The 16,363-nt window shown below is 45.2% G+C and overlaps 1 protein-coding gene and 1 pseudogene across 4 annotated transcripts in view; both read left to right on the top strand.

Annotated features, from left to right (window-relative positions):
• Nucleotides 1–16,363, top strand: part of LOC101007004 (cat eye syndrome critical region protein 2) — a 203,050-nt gene that overhangs the window by 154,138 nt on the left and 32,549 nt on the right. For all 4 annotated transcript variants that reach the window (XM_009216727.4, XM_009216729.4, XM_009216728.4 and 1 more), the window contains one exon: nucleotides 12,646–12,799. In XM_009216727.4, coding sequence (XP_009214991.2) covers nucleotides 12,646–12,799 — 154 coding nt within the window. The remainder of the gene's footprint in view (nucleotides 1–12,645; nucleotides 12,800–16,363) is intronic.
• Nucleotides 2,899–4,200, top strand: LOC108580792 (annotated as a pseudogene).

Genomic DNA, 16,363 nt, shown 5'->3' with positions numbered 1-16,363 from the left:
CATCACACTGTAGGAAGGGTCAGCACTTTTTAACTGTTTGTCTCCTTTGGGCACTCTTTCGTCGAATATTTAAACCGTTCAGTGATCCTAGACAGTTTTGAGTTAAGGGACAGTAGTTTTACTCTGGACCATGTCTTTGAATTGTTACGTTACGGAGCCTTCCTTTTTCCTTTCAGTAACATTTTCTTTTTTTTTTTTTTTTTTTTTTTAGACGGAGTCTCGCTCTGCCGCCCAGGCTGGAGTGCAGTGGCCGGATCTCAGCTCACTGCAAGCTCCGCCTCCCGGGTTCACGCCATTCTCCTGCCTCAGCCTCCCGAGTAGCTGGGACTACAGGCGCCCGCCACTGCGCCCGGCTAGTTTTTTGTATTTATTAGTAGAGACGGGGTTTCACCGTGTTAGCCAGGATGGTCTCGATCTCCTGACCTTGTGATCCGCCCGTCTCGGCCTCCCAAAGTGCTGGGATTACAGGCTTGAGCCACCGCGCCCGGCCTCAGTAACATTTTCATGGCTGTTAAATTTAAGTGATGACATGATGGTCTATTGCTGAGATCTTGTCAGTAACTAAACACATTCTGCCTTGAGCCCTGAAAAGGGAAAGCTAATTTATAAGTTTGTATTTGCTTCAGTGTATTTTGATTTCACCTCTGCCATTTTTTTTTTTTTTTTTTGAGACAGAGTCCCGCTCTGTTGCCCAGGCTGGAGTGCAGTGGCATGATCTCAGCTCACTGCAAGCTCCGCCTCCGGGTCCACGCCATTCTCCTGCCTCAGCCTCCCAAGTAGCTGGGACTACAGGCGCCCACCACCACGCCCGGCTATTTTTTTGTATTTTTAGTAGAGATGGGGTTTCACTATGTTAGCCAGGATGGTCTCGATCTCCTGACCTCGTGATCCGCCTGCCTCAGCCTCCCAAAGTGCTGGGATTACAGGCATGAGCCACCGCGCCCGGCCAACCTCTGTCTCTTTTTAACTCAGAGATGTGCCTTGCCCAATGTTTAATTACCTGGGGGTTGGCACTTCTATTAATGACTGACCTCCCTTCTCCAGTATCCTCTTCCTCCTAGTAGTCACTAATTTCGGAACGGCCTTTGGTCCCTGGTATTCAGCCATGTTCTCAAATGGTTTTCAGCCTGGCCTTGTTGGAATCTCTCTGCTGTCTTTATTACCTTGACAGTTAACACCTCCTTGAAAGCTCCCATTTCTGTTGACCCTTCACTGCCCTGAGCATTCCTGGACCATAACTTCCTCTTCAGATTGCATGGCTGGCTGAATAGACTGCAAGGCCCTTCATTGCTCCCAGCAAAACTTCAGCATGAAACACTAAAATTTCTTCTTTTATTCTTGGCAGTGTTTGAGCTTTCTTTTATTCTGCTCTTTAGTTTGAACAAAAAGAAACCACAGCATTACAGAGACTGTAAAATATCTGTTGTGGTCCCCGGTATCCTGGAGAAACCCTTAATGGTGACATGACTTTTTTAGCACGGAGGCCGGGTTTCTGGCCTATATTGGTCACTCAGCAGTCCAAACTTATGACTGCCTGAAAAAAGACTTTTAGTTGTGACTTCTGGGGAAAATACCAGTGAGGGGAGACCGTCTCACTGAACTCTAGGATTCGGGATGCAGTGGTTACTTTTGTCCAGAGACTTTGGTTATTGCTGTTGCTAGGGAACCGTGTGTTGGGTGGCAGTCTCACATGTGCTGCTGACAGGAGCAAGGGTGCTAGCAAGTCTGATACCTGCCCTCAGAGAGGGAAGCATGTAAGGGCACAGCATACTGGGCATTGCTAAAACCAGGGGTTCTGGTGAATTGTCCTTTACTGGATTTTAAAGTGGTGTTTCTCATTAGCTTCTCATTAAAAACCCCCTTGATTCTAGCAGGCCTCTTATTTGTAAAGCATTCATACACCAGCTCCTATCCCATTTGCAACTGACCTCACCTTTTAAAGAAAAAAATTACAGCATAAGACAGTATCACATTTTTTTAACTGTGCAGTGCCGACACCAGCTAGGTCGGGGAGACCCTAGCCCAGCGGTGCTAGAGGAATTAAAGGCACACACACAGAAATCTAGAGGTGTGATGTGGGAAATCAGGGGTCTCACAGCCTTCAGAGCTGAGAGCCCCGAACAGAGATTTACCCACGCATTTATTAACAGCAAGCCAGTCATTAGCATTGTTTCTATAGATATTAAATGAACTAAAAGTATCCCTTTTGGGAAACAAAGGGATGGGCCGAATTGAAGGAATAGGTGTGCAGCAGGAGCATGTCCTTAAGGCACAGATCACTCGTGCTATTGTTTGTGGTTTAAGAAGCCTTTAAGCGGTTTTCCACCCTGGGTGGGCCAGGTGTTCCTTGCCCTCATTCTAGTAAACCCACAACCTTCCAGCATGGGCGTCATGGCCATCAGGAACATGTCACAGTGCTGTAGAGATTTTGTTTATGGCCAGTTTTGGGGCCAGTTTATGGCCAGATTCTGGGGGGCCTGTTCCCAACAGTGCAGGTTTACTTTTGCTTGGTCGGTTGTCATTCATTTGGTTGTACTGGTTCTTTAATAGTTAAAACGCTACCAAAAGTGAGTCCTGTTTTTTAGTGGTGTTTCATCAAGACTTGCTTTACCTTGTATCGACCTAGGGCTGAAAATTAGCACGGGAATTTTTTTTTTTTTTTTTTTTGGTCTCAGATGTGTGTAATGTCATTGAGGTAAAATTGTAATTGTTGAGAATTCACATCAGATGGGAAATTGCTAAAATGGTAACCCATGCTGCAAGAAAAAAGGCCCAGAGAAATGTGAGACAGGATCCAACTAAAGCAGGAGGCGTTTACAAGTGCAGGGCCGTGCTGGAGGAGGGGCAGATTCTGGAGAAAGCAGTCTGAGACAGGTGGAGCAAGAACTAGACGGACAGATGGCATTGGCAAGGGCAGGAGCCACAGCTGGGCGTGGCCGGTGCAGGCTCCCACCTGCCGACCGTGTCTATAGAAAATGTGGAGACTACATGTCGAAAACTGTAAAAGACCTGGTAATCCCACAACTCAGGAATCATTACTATTTACATTTTTATGTATTTGCTTCAGGCTTTTCCTCTATGCATTTATTACAAAACGGATCATATTGAGCATTAATCTGTGACCCATGTGCTCCTTTTTTTGAGATACTTTGTAATCAGTTTATTAAGGAGACATTCATACATTTCAAGAATTGTTTAAATTCTGATATCCAGATTTAAGCATGTGAACATGTGATGAGATTTTAAAACATAGAATAAAAGCTATTCATAATTTGCTGTACTACCAACCTTAAATTACAGTTAATTTGGGGCATAAGTCAAATGGTCTAAACTGTGAGCCTGTTGGACATACCTAAGGAATACCTTCCTGTATTACATGTGTACGTGACTTCTTTGTGTAAAGGTCTTTTCACTTGAATTTCTGTGTTACCTGGCTCTGGAAGTCACTACTCAGGAGCTTATGGTCCAAAGAGAAGGAGAAGGACAGATAACCAGGACTGGTCAAAATATAGATACATATATGGACATACATACAGCAAATTCAATCTGTGTGCATGGAGTGCCAAGGCCACGGGGAATCATCAATCCTAAAGATAGATGTAAAAGCTGCAATGGAAGGAAGATAGTTGCAGAGAAGAAGATTCTAGAAGTCCCTATTGACAAAGGCATGAAAGATGGCCAGAAGATAACATTCTGTGGTGAAGGATACCAAGAACCAGAACTGGAGCCAGGAAACATTATCACTCGGGTAGAACAGAACGACCGTGGTGTTTTTACTCAACAGGGAGAAGACCTTTTCCTGTGTACAGACATACAGCTGGCTGAAACACTGTGTGACTCGGAGATGCTAACATCTGCTTTCGAAGACTGAACCATGGTCATGACCTCTCATCCAGGTCAGAATGTCAAGCACGGGATATCAAGTGTGCGCTAAATGAAAGAATGTCAATTTACTACACACCGTATGCAAAGGGTCACCTAATCACGGAATTTATGTAAACGCTCCTCAGAGTGGCTCTCTCTCCTGATAAACTCTCTTTACTGGAAAAACTTCTACCCGGTAGGAAGGAAGTAGAAGAGACTGATGGGATGATCAAAAAGAACTGGTGGGCTGGCCGGGCGCAGTGGCTCACGCCTGTAATCCCAGCACTTTGGGAGGCCGAGACGGGTGGATCACGAGGTTAGGAGATCGAGACCATCCTGGCTAACACGGTGAACCTCCGTCTCTACTAAAAAATACAAAAATTAGCCGGGTGTGGTGGCTGGCGCCTGTAGTCCCAGCTACACGAGAGGGCGTGGTGGCAGGCGCCTGTAGTCCCAGCTACACGGGAGGCTGAGGCAGGAGAACGGCGTGAACCCGGGAGGCGGAGCTTGCAGTGAGTGGAGATCGCGCCACTGCACTCCAGCCTGGGCGACAGAGCGAGACTCCGCCTCAAAAAAAAAAAAATTGGTGAGCTTTGAGGCAGATCAGCAAAGATGGCAGCATTACAACGGAGAAGCATATGAGTGCAGTGAACACCGTCTCCCAGAAGACGCGGTCAGCGTTAAAGCCCTTAACTGGGCCGGTGAGTAACACTCACTGCTGGTATTTTATCTGCAACAGTGACTGAGTGAAGACCTGTAACTATAATATGCTCGCTGCTTCCTGTTGTTTTAAATATTCAGCTAGAGAAGTGTTTTAAAGGTAAATGAGGAACAAAGGTGGTGATAAAAGCTCTGACATTGCCCTGTATGTATGATGACTTTGGTGTGCAAGACAAAATTGAATACCTGTAAAAACTAAGAAGCTCTCCTAGCATTTTAAGGCCAAGTCTTGTAACTAATTTCAGCTGTGTATGTGGAAAAGTTTAGGCTGAAAAGCAATGCTAGGTATACCTACTGGCTTCAGTGTATGAACCTTCACTGTTAACCTACGAAATTAAAACTGTATTTAACCGGCTATTAGAAAAAAGGCCAAACTAAATTTGTAGAGAAGTGTTGGTCTATATAGTTATTTGTATTAACTGGGATTCATTGTGATGCCTCTGCATTTATTGTATGGCTTCAAGTGTTACTCGAAGATGGCATAATATATAACTTAACGTGTGGTATCAGTGATAGAAATCATACCTGTATTCGTCCGTTCTCACACTGCTATAAAGAGCTATCTGAGACGGATTTATGAAGAAAAGAGGTTTAATTGACTCACAGTTCCACAGGCTTTATGGAAAGGATGACTGGGGAGCCTCAGGAAACTTACAATCGTGGCAGAAGGCGAGGGGAAAGGAAGCACATCTTAGCACAGCAGAGCAGGAGAGACGGAGACAGAAAGCGCGAGTGTGCATGTGTGACGGGGGATGGGCCACACACTTTAATAAAAACAACTAGATCTTGGCCTGGCGCGGTGGCTCACGCCTGTAATCCCAGCACTTTGGGAGATCAAGACGGGTGGATCACGAGGTGAGGAGTTCGAGACCAGCCTGGCCAAGATGGTGAAACCTCAGCTCTACTAAAAATACAAAAATTAACCAGGCATGGTGGCAGGCGCCTGTAATCTCAGCTACTCGGGAGGCAGAGGTTGCAGTGAGCCGAGATCACGCCACTACACTCCAGCCTAGGCGACAGAGTGAGACTCTGTCTCAAAACAAAAAAGCAAAAAGCAGCCAGATTAGCTGCGCGCAGTGGCTCACGCCTGTAATCCCAGCACTTTGGGAGGCCAAGGCGGGCAGTTCACCTGAGGTCAGGAGTTCAAGACCAGCCTGACCATAGCGAAACCCCATCTCTATGAAAAATACAAAATTAGCTAGGCATGGTGGCAGGTGCCTGTAATCCCAGCTACTGGGGAGGCTGAGGCAGGGGAATAGCTTGAACCCGGGAGGTGGAGGTTGCAGTGAGCTGAGATGGCACCATTGCCTCAGCCTCCTGAGTAGCTGGGACTACAGGGGCCGCCACCACGCCTGGCTAATTTTTTGTATTGTTAGTAGAGACGGGGTTTCACCATGTTAGCCAGGATGATCTGGATCTCCTGACCTCATGAACCGCCCGTCTCGGCCTCCCGAAGTGCTGGGATTACAGGCGTGAGCCACCGTGCCCGGCCGCTCGTGTGCTTTATATACTGTTTGTGAGTTTTGTGTTCGTGTTCATTTGTTTGAGGGGAGCACTATTAACTGATTGTAAGATACTACATATTAATAATAATAAGTCATACTCATTACATAAAAGAATTCCATATTCGTAAGATTTAGGTTATTGGCTTTTGACTTTTTTCTCTTTCTCTCCCTCCACTGACTTAACACACTTCCTGTGGTTATTTAGATTATCAACTCTTTTTCTTTTTTTTGAGACGAAATCTCACTCTGTTACCAGACTGGATGGAGTGCAATGGCGCAATTTCGGTTCACTGCAACCTCCACCTCCCAGGTTCAAGTGATTCTCCTGCCTCAGCCTCTCGAGTAGCTGCGACTACAGGCGCGTACCACCATGCCTAGCTACTTTTTCTATTTTTAGTAGAGACAGAGTTTCGCCATGTTTGCCAGGATAGTCTCAATCTCTTGACCTCATGATCCGCCCGCCTTGGCCTCCCAAAGTGCTGAGATTACAGGTGTGAGCCACTGTGCCTGGCCAGATTATCAAGTCTTGAGTGATCAGCATTACAATTTCATAAGTAATTGGCTTGCATTTGCTCAGCCCTTATTAAAATGCTGGATCCTACTTAATGTACCCTCTACTGATGAAAGAATAATATTTCACAGGTTTACACCTACTGTCTTTGTTGCAGGGGAGAGTGGCCAGAATACACATATGTAATTCTGTAAATAAATTTCATGTTTGATATATATATACCTGTTTCCCTCTCATTTTGGGGTCTGACATATAGAAAGCATCACAGTTCTCTTTTAATGAAATCTTCCCTTTGACAAGGCTCAGTTTTCTTTTTTTATTATTTTAAGTAGGATTTATTCTTTAAGTTCTAGGGTACATGTGCAGAGCGTGCAGGTTTGTTACATAGGTATACGTATATGTGCCATGTTGGTTTGCTGCACCCATCAACTCGTCATTTACATTAGGTATTTTCTCCTAATGCTAACGCTCTCCCAGTCTCCCAACCCCCAACAGGCCCTGGTGTGTGATGTTCCCCACCCTGTGACCCAGTGTTCTCATTGTTCAGTTCCCACCTATGAGTGAGGACATGCAGTGTTCGTTTTCTGTCATGTGATAGTTTGCTGAGAATGATGGTTTCCAGATTCATTCATGTCCCTGCAAAGGACATGAACTGATCCTTTTTTATGGCTGCATAGTATTCCATGATGTATATGTGCCACATTTTCTTATTCTAGTCGATCGTTGATGGACATCTGGGTTTGTTCCAAGTCTTTGCTATTGTGAATAGCGCCACAGTAAACATACGTGTGTGTGTGTCTTTATAGCAGCATGATTTATAATCCTTTGGGTATATACCCAGTAATGGGATGGCTGGGTCAAATGGTATTTCTACTTCTAGATCCTTGAGGAATCGCCACATGGTTTTCCACAATGGTTGAACTAGTTTACAGCCCCACCAACAGTGTAAAAGTGTTCCTATCTCCCCACATCCTCTCCAGCACCTGTTGTTTCCTGACTTTTTAATGATCACCATTCTAACTGGTGTGAGATGGTATCTCATTGTTTTGATTTGCATTTCTCTGATGACCAGTGATGATGAGCATTTTTTTTTTTTTTTTTTTTTTTTTTTTTTGAGACGGACTCTCGCTCTGTCGCCCAGGCTGGAGAGCCGTGGCCGGATCTCAGCTCACTGCAAGCTGCACCTCCCGGGTTCCTGCCATTCTCCTGCCTCAGCCTCCCAAGTAGCTGGGACTACAGGCGCCCGCCACCTCGCCCAGCTAATTTTTTTTGTATTTTTAGTAGAGACGGGGTTTCACCGTGTTAGCCAGGATGGTCTCCGATCTCCTGACCTCATGATCCATGCTGTCTCGGCCTCCCAAAGTGCTGGGATTACAGGCATGAGCCACAGCGCCCGACCCTCGAGCATTTTTCATGTGTCTGTTGAAACATAGATGCGTCTTTTGTTTTGGGAGGCGGAGTCTCGCTGTCGCCAGGCTGGAGTGCGGTGGGCGCGATCTGCGGCTCACTGCAAGCTCCGCCCTCCCTGGGTTTGCAGCCATTCTCACTGCCTCCGGCCTCAGTATCCGGGACTACAGGCGCCCGCCTAGTTTTTTGTATTTTTAGTAGAGACGGGGTTTCACCGTGTTAGCCAGGATGGTCTCGATCTCCTGACCTCGTGATCCACCTGCCTTGGCCTCCCAAAGTGCTGGGACTACAGGCTTGAGCCACCGCGCCCGGCCTGTTTTTTTCTTGTAAATTTGTTTGAGTTCTTTGTAGTTTGTGGATATTAGCCCTTTGTCAGATGGGTAGATTGCAGAAATGCTCTCCCATTCTGTAGATTGCCTGTCCACTCTGATGGCAGTTTCTTCTGCCGTGCAGAAGCTCTTTAGTGTAATTAGATCCCATTTGTCTATTTTGGCTTTGTTGCCATTGCTTTTGGTGTTTTAGTCATGAAGTCCTTGCCCATGCCTATGTCCTGAATGGTATTGCCTAGGTTTTCTTCTAGGGTTTTTATGGTTTTAGGTCTAACATTTAAGTCTTTAATCCATCTTGAATTAATTTTTGTATAAGGTGTAAGGAAGGGATCCAGTTTCAGCTTTCTATATATGGCTAGCCAGTTTTCCCAACACCATTTATTAAATAGGGAATCTTTTCCCCGTTACTGGTTTTTGTCAGGTTTGTCAAAGATCCGATGGTTGTAGATGTGTGGTGTTATTTCTGAGGCCTGTGTTCTGTTCCATTGGTCTGTATCTGTTTTGGTTTCAGTACCATGCTGTTTTGGTTACTGTAGTGACAAGGCTTAGTTTTCATATCTCCTCTCTTTCCCCTGCCCATGTTGGTCAACTGATACCTTACGGTGTTTTTTTGGCATCGGTATACATCTGAAAAGAGCAAAGGCAAATAGTTTTGTTTTACTTTGTTTTGTTAGCTGCAGTTTCATCATATCTCAGCTGGCTAAAGATGTTGCTGGAACAATTAAGAACCTGGGGAGTGGGGTGGAAGTGGGGTGGAGTAGGGATTATGGCAAAATTTAGGGAAGGTGCTTGACAGACATTTATTCAGGAAGCAGTGGCCAGAGTTGCAGTCTTCAGGACAGTCGTCCTTGCCAAGTGTCCGTAGCATCCCCTTTTCTTTTTTTTTTTTTTTTTTTTTTGAGACGGAGTCTCGCTCTGTCACCCAGGCTGGAGTGCAGTGGCCAGATCTCAGCTCACTGCAAGCTCCGCCTCCCGGGTTCACGCCATTCTCCTGCCTCAGCCTCCCGAGTAGCTGGGACTACAGGCGCCCACCACCTCGCCCGGCTAGTTTTTTTGTATTTGTTTTAGTAGAGACGGGGTTTCACCGGGTTAGCCAGGATGGTCTCGATCTCCTGACCTTGTGATCCGCCCATCTCGGCCTCCCGAAGTGCTGGGATTACAGGCTTGAGCCACTGCACCCGGCCAGCATCCCCTTTTCAGAATCAACATCCACCGTATTGAAACTGGCTTGTTGTTGTTATAGGATAAAGATGTTACGGGTTTTATTTAATAAGACACCTTATGGGTACAGTGTTATGTATGTAGTTAATGTTTTATTTTCATCCCTCCTGTTCATTCCAGATTTTTACCTGTAAACTCTTCTAAAGTCAGGCTCATAGATTTTTGAATGATAAAAATGACATTGAGAAGTCTATTAACTGGGCCACGGGCTGTGGCTCACGCCTGTAATCCCAGCACTTTGGGAGGCTGAGGTGGGCAGATCACCTGAGGTCAGGAGTTCTAGTCCAGCCTGGTCCACATGGTGAAACCCTGTCTCTACTAAAAATAGAAAAATTAGCCAGGCGTGGTGGTACACATCTGTAATCTCAGCTATTCTGGAGGCTGAGGCAGGAGAATCACTTGAACCCGGGAGCCCGTGGCTGCAGTAAGCCAAGATCATGCCATTGCACTCCAGCCTTGGTGACAAAGCAAGACTCCGTCTTAAGAAAAAAAAAAAAGCCTACTATCTATGCAAGATCATCTCTAAATTTGGAGTCAAATGAGAATGTTTTGTTTCGTTTTGTGTTTTTCAGATAGGGTCTATCCCCCAGGTTGGAGTGTAGTGGCACAGTCACAGCTCACTGCAGCCTGAAACTCCTGGGCCCAAGAGATCCTCCCGCCTCAGCCATCCATGTAGATGGGACTACAGGTGTACACTACCACACCTGGCTAATTTATTTATTTATTAATTATCTGTTGTTTTTTTTTTTTCTGTAGAGATGGGGTGATGGGGTTTCACTTTGTTGCCCAAGCTGGTCTTGAACTCCTGAGCGCAAGCAATCCTCCTGCACTGGCCTCCCATAGTATTGGGAGTACAGATGTGAGCCACCAACCACACCCAGCCTAAACTGGTTTTAAAAACCATAAAAATGTGAACTCCACAGAGAGCAAGGGCGGAAAAAAGCACCATAAAGAAAATAATATAAAATTTTAATCAAAGGCATTTTCAGTGCCTTCACATTGGGCATTGAAATGGTAAGACATAAATGACTATCTTGAATGGTGATTTACATAAGTGACTATCAGCATTCATCTTTTTTCCTCCACATTAAAGCCACTAGTTCAACTTCCACAGTATAAAGCTTTTGCTGGTTGCAGTGGCTTGCACCTGGAATCCCTGCTACTCAGGAGGCTAAGATGGGAGGATCGCTTGAGACCAGGAGTTCCAGAGCAACCTGGGAAACATAGCGAGTTCCCATCTTTTTTAAAAAAAAGAAAAGTAAAACTCTTGAAAATGTATCTAATACAGATCTTTAGGTCTTCTCCCTACTAAAAAGATCTGTTAAAGAAAGCTTTACGCCGGGCGCGGTGGCTCAAGCCTGTAATCCCAGCACTTTGGGAGGCCGAGACGGGCGGATCACGAGGTCAGGAGATCGAGACCATCCTGGCCGACACGGTGAAACCCCGTCTCTACTAAAAAATACAGAAAACTAGCCGGGCGAGGTGGCGGGCGCCTGTAGTCCCAGCTACTCGGGAGGCTGAGGCAGGAGAATGGCGTGAACCCGGGAGGCGGAGCTTGCAGTGATCTGAGATCTGGCCACTGCACTCCAGCCTGGGCGGCAGAGCAAGACTCCGTCTCAAAAAAAAAAAAAAAAAAGAAAGCTTTACCTTTTCATTACGTTTCACTCAAAATGGGATAATTAGTATTTTTTCTTTAAGAGTAATGTGAATTCTCCTTCGGTTGACACCTGGTTCATTTTTCTGTCTCTCTGCAACTTACACATACAGTCTATTGCAGGCATCAGTTACTACCTCTTCAAAAATAATTTTTAAAAAGGAAAATGTTTTAGCTTTCACATTAACACAAAAGATGAGGAAAGAAATTGAAAACAGGGCTGGGCGCGGTGGGTCACACCTGTAATCCCAGCACTTTGGGAGGCCGAGGTAGGCAGATCACCTGAGGTCAGGAGTTCGAGACCAGCCTGACCAACATGGCGAAACCCCATCTCTACTGAAAATACAAAAATTAGCTGGGCGTCGTGGCAGGTACCTGTAACTCCAGTTACTCGGGAGGCTGAAGCGAGAGAATTGCTTGAACTGGGACGCAGAGGTTGTAGTGAACCAAGATCATACCATTGCACTCCACTCTCACAGAGTGAGACTCCATCTCCAAAAAAAAAAAAAAGGAACTGTGTTTTGTTGAATGACTGTCTTTCATCCTAGTATACTTTTTAAAACTTTACTTTATTGGCCGGATGCGGTGGCTCACGCCTGTAATCCCAGCACTTTGGGAGGCTGAGGCAGGTGGATCATGAGGTCAGGAGATTGAGACCAACCTGGCTAACATGGTGAAACCCCATCTCAAGTGAAAATACGAAAAGTTAGCCTGGCGCGATGGCAGGCGCCTGTAGTCCCAGCTACTTAGGAGGCTGAGGCAGGAGAATGGCGTGAACCTGGGAGGCAGAGCTTGCAGTGAGCCGAGATCGCGCCACTGAACTGCCCCAGTTTCTCTTCTCTCCAGTAAACTATCCATGAGATTGTCTCCTAAATACTACAAACTATATAAATTGTTGGACACAAAACTTTTACCCTGTTTTGAATCTCCCTTATGTTTTAACATTTATATATATCTAAACATGTATTCTCCAGATACAAAATCAACTTTTCATGATATAAAGTACCTAGCTAATATTATTTGTTGAAAATATTGAATTCGCCGGGCGCGGTGGCTCAAGCCTGTAATCCCAGCACTTTGGGAGGCTGAGATGGGCAGATAACGAGGTCAGGAGATCGAGACCATCCTGGCTAACACGGTGAAACCCCGTCTCTACTAAAAAATACAAAAAACTAGCCGGGCGAAGTGGCAGGTGCCTGTAGTCCCAGCTACTCGGGAGGCTGAGGCAGGAGAATGGCATGAACCCGAGAGGAGGAGCTTGCAGTGAGCTGAGATCCGTCCACTGCACTCCAGCCTGGGCGACAGAGCGAGACTCCCTCTCAAAAAAAAAAAAAAAAAAGAAAGAAAGAAAATACTGAATTCAATGAACTGAGAGCAAAGAGCTTATCTTGCATGATTGTGTACTGACAGGATGTGCTCATTGGCTTCTCACAGGAGACTCCTGTGCTGACCAGAATAGAAAAACAAAAGCGCAAAGAGGAGGAAGAAGAGCGTCAGATTCTTCTAGCAGTGCAGAAGAAGGAGCAGGAGCAGATGCTGAAGGAAGAGAGGAAACGCGAGTTGGAGGAGAAGGTCAAGGCAGTGGAAGGTATGTGCAGTGACCGCATGGTCTGGAGAGGTGCGTGTCTGTGGACCAGCCATCCTGTAGCCAGAGCTAGCTCAAGCTAAGTCCTGCTATGCATCCGAGTTGTTTCCGGCACTTTCTATTTAAATATCTTGTGCATTGTATGTTCATTGACCTGTATCCACCCCCACTGGCTTTACATTCCTTCTAAAGCACTAGTATTGGTCATTCTTAGTGTGTCTTTCAGAGTCTTGCTTATTTTTCTGATTTCGGGGTTCCACACGTGAAATAGAAAAAGAAAATTTAAGGTATTGATGAGAACTGATTTCACAGATATAATTTTGAACACAAATGAGGTATGTTTAAGAAAAGTCTCGCCGGGCGCGGTGGCTCAAGCCTGTAATCCCAGCACTTTGGGAGGCCGAGACGGGCGGATCACGAGGTCAGGAGATCGAGACCATCCTGGCGAATATGGTGAAACCCCGTCTCTACTAAAAAAAAATACAAAAAACTAGCCGGGCGAGGTGGCGGGCGCCTGTGGTCCCAGCTACTCGGGAGGCTGAGGCAGGAGAATGTCGTAAGCCCGGGAGGCGGAGCTTGCAGTGAGCCGAGATCGCGCCACTGCACTCCAGCCTGGGCGACAGAGCGAGACTCCGTCTCAAAAAAAAAAAAAAAAAAGAAAAGTCTCAGTTTTCTGTTTATTTTTAGATACGGCACTGTTCACCTCTAAAATGTTACCATTAATATTACTAGGACAAAGCTGTTTTCTCAGGTCCAGTTCTAGGTCCTGGGCTAGTTAGCCTTTTTTTCTGTTTAGAGTTTTGCAAACAAAGGATAATAACTGTTTTTAGATGTTTTCTTAGATAACAATTGTATTTATAAGCCCAACCTGATAAATCATGTGATAACAGATCATTTGGTATAATTCAAGATAGTCCAAGATTTACCTTTTAAATAAGTGTATTGAATATTTTTAATTTTTTAATAAAACAGCATAGCCTATGGATTTGGCTTTTTGAATACAGTGTTTTTGCAGGGCAAAATTTCAGTAAATTTTGGCTAAGAAAATTGAAAGATTCTGGGCTTATGTACTTATTAAGTAACAGAAGGTTACTTAACCTGTTATGTGCACCTCATTCCTACCAAGATCTTTTTTTTTTTTTTTTTTTTGAGACAGAGTCTTGCTCTGTCACCCATGCTGGAGTGCAGTGGCGTGATTTCGGGTCACTGCAAGCTCTCTCTCCCAGGTTCACGCCATTCTCCTGCCTCAGCCTCCCGAGTAGGTGGGACTACAGGCGCCCGCCACCACGCCCGGCTAATATTTTGTGTTTTTAGTTTAGACAGGGTTTCACCATGTTAGCCAAGATGAACTCAATCTCCTGACCTCTTGATCCCCCTGCCTCGGCCTCCCAAAGTGCTGGGATTACAGGTGTGAGCCATCGTGCACAGCCTTTTTTTTTTTTTTTTTTGTGATACGTTGTCTCACTCTGTGGCCCACCTGGAGTGCAGTGGCACAGTCTTCACTTACTGCATCCTGTGCCTCAGCCTCCCGAGTAGCTCGGACTGTTGGACTATCGGTGCACCACCACACCCGGCTAATGTTTGTATTTTTAGTAGACACGGGGTTTTACCATGTTGGGCAGGCTGGTGTCAAACTCCTGACCTCAAATGATCTTGCTGCCTCGGCCTCCCAAAGTGCTTGGATTACAGGCGTGAGCCACTGTGCCTGAGCACATTAAGGGTTTTAGAATGAATAAAGAAATAATGGGACAGGCGCAGTGACTCACACCTGTAATCCCAGCACTTCGGAAGGCCAAGGGGGGCGGATCACCTGAAGTCGGAAGTTCAAAACCAACCTGACCAACATGGAGAAACCCCATCTCTACTAAAAATACAAAAAATTAGCCAGGCGTGGTGGTGCATGCCTGTAATGCCAGCTACTCAGGAGGCTGAGGCAGGAGAATCACTTGAACCTGGGAGGCAAAGGTTGCAGTGAGCCGAGATCATGCCATTGTACTCTAGCCTGGGCAACAAGAGTGAAACTCCATCTTAAAAAAAAAAAAAGAAAGAAAGAAAAAGAAAAGAAAGGGAGGGAAAAAGAAAGAAAGAAAGAAATGATGTCTGGGCACGATGGCTCACGCCTATAATCCCAGCACTGTGGGAAGCCGAGGTGGCCAGATCACTTGAGGTCAGGAGTTCGAGACCAGACTGGCCAACATGGCCAAACGTGGTGGTGCATGCCTGTAATCCCAGCTACTCAGGAGGATGAGGTGGGAGAATTCCTTGAACCCCGAAGGTGGAGGTTGCAGTGAGCTGAGATCATGCTACTGCACTCTGGCCTGGGCGACAGAGCAAGACTCTGTCTCAATAAAAAAACAACCCTTAGTGCATATAATCTACAGGTTTAGCCTGTGTCACACTATATAGTATATCTCACTTGTAAGATCTTCTATAATTGGCTGTTTCCAGTGTCACATTTAAATTCCTCAAGACATAATAACTGGCTTTAATTTGTTTATATTTTTTAGTGGAATTGTGTTTTTTATTTAATAGGGTCTTTACTGGGTACACCTGTCATTTTAATTTATATAGGCGGGTCAAAACTCATTTTTATGGCTTAGTTTCTATATTGTAGGATTAATAATTCCTATATTGTAGTCGCATCTACAGTGGTCACAAATAAAATTAAATCCTAGGAATTAACCAAAGTGGTGAAAGAGCTCTATAATGAAAACTGTAAAACATGGATGAACGAAGTTGAAAAGAACACCCAAAAACTGGAAAGCTTTCTACATTCATAGATTACAAGAATCAGTATTGTTAAAATGTCCATACTACTCAAAGTAATCCACAGATTCAATGCAATGTCTACCAAAATACCAATGACATTCTTCACAAAAATAGAAAGAAAAAAAAAATCCTTTAATTTATATGGGCCCACAAAAAGACCCAGAATAGGCAAAGCTATCCTAAGCAAAAAGAACAAAACTGGGGGAATGACCTGACTTTGAATTATACTTCAGAGCTATGGTGACCAAAACAACATGGATCTGGCATAAAAACAAACACATAGACAAATGGAACAGAATAGAGAATCCAGAAACAAGTCCACACACCTACAGCGAACTCTTTTTCAACACAGGTGCTAAGAACACACACTGGGGAAAAGACAGTCTCTTCTACAAGTGGTGCTGGGGAAACTGGATATCCATAAGCACAAGAATGAAACTAGACCCCTGTCTCTTGCCATATACAGAAATAAAATCAAAGTGGATTAAAGAATTATATCTAAGGCCGGGCGTGGTGGCTTATGCCTGTAATCCCATCACTTTGGGAAGGCGAGGCGGGTGGATTACAAGGTCAGGAGTTCAAGGCCAGCCTGGCCAAGATGTTGAAACCCTGTCTCTACTAAAAATACAAAAATTAGCCGAGTGCAGTGGCAGGCGCTGGTAATCTCAGCTACTCAGGAGGCTGAGGCAGGAAAATCGCTTCAACCCGGGCAGCAGAGGTTGCAGTGAGCTGAGATCGCATCACTGCACTCCAACCTGTGTGACAGAGTGAGACTCCATTTCCAAAAAAAAAGAAAGA

This window comes from Papio anubis, chromosome 16, assembly GCF_008728515.1.
Source record: "Papio anubis isolate 15944 chromosome 16, Panubis1.0, whole genome shotgun sequence".
NCBI classification, from domain to species: Eukaryota; Metazoa; Chordata; class Mammalia; order Primates; family Cercopithecidae; genus Papio; species Papio anubis.
The sequence above is the reverse complement of the archived record's forward strand: the minus strand, read 5'-3'. Positions and strand labels throughout refer to the sequence as shown.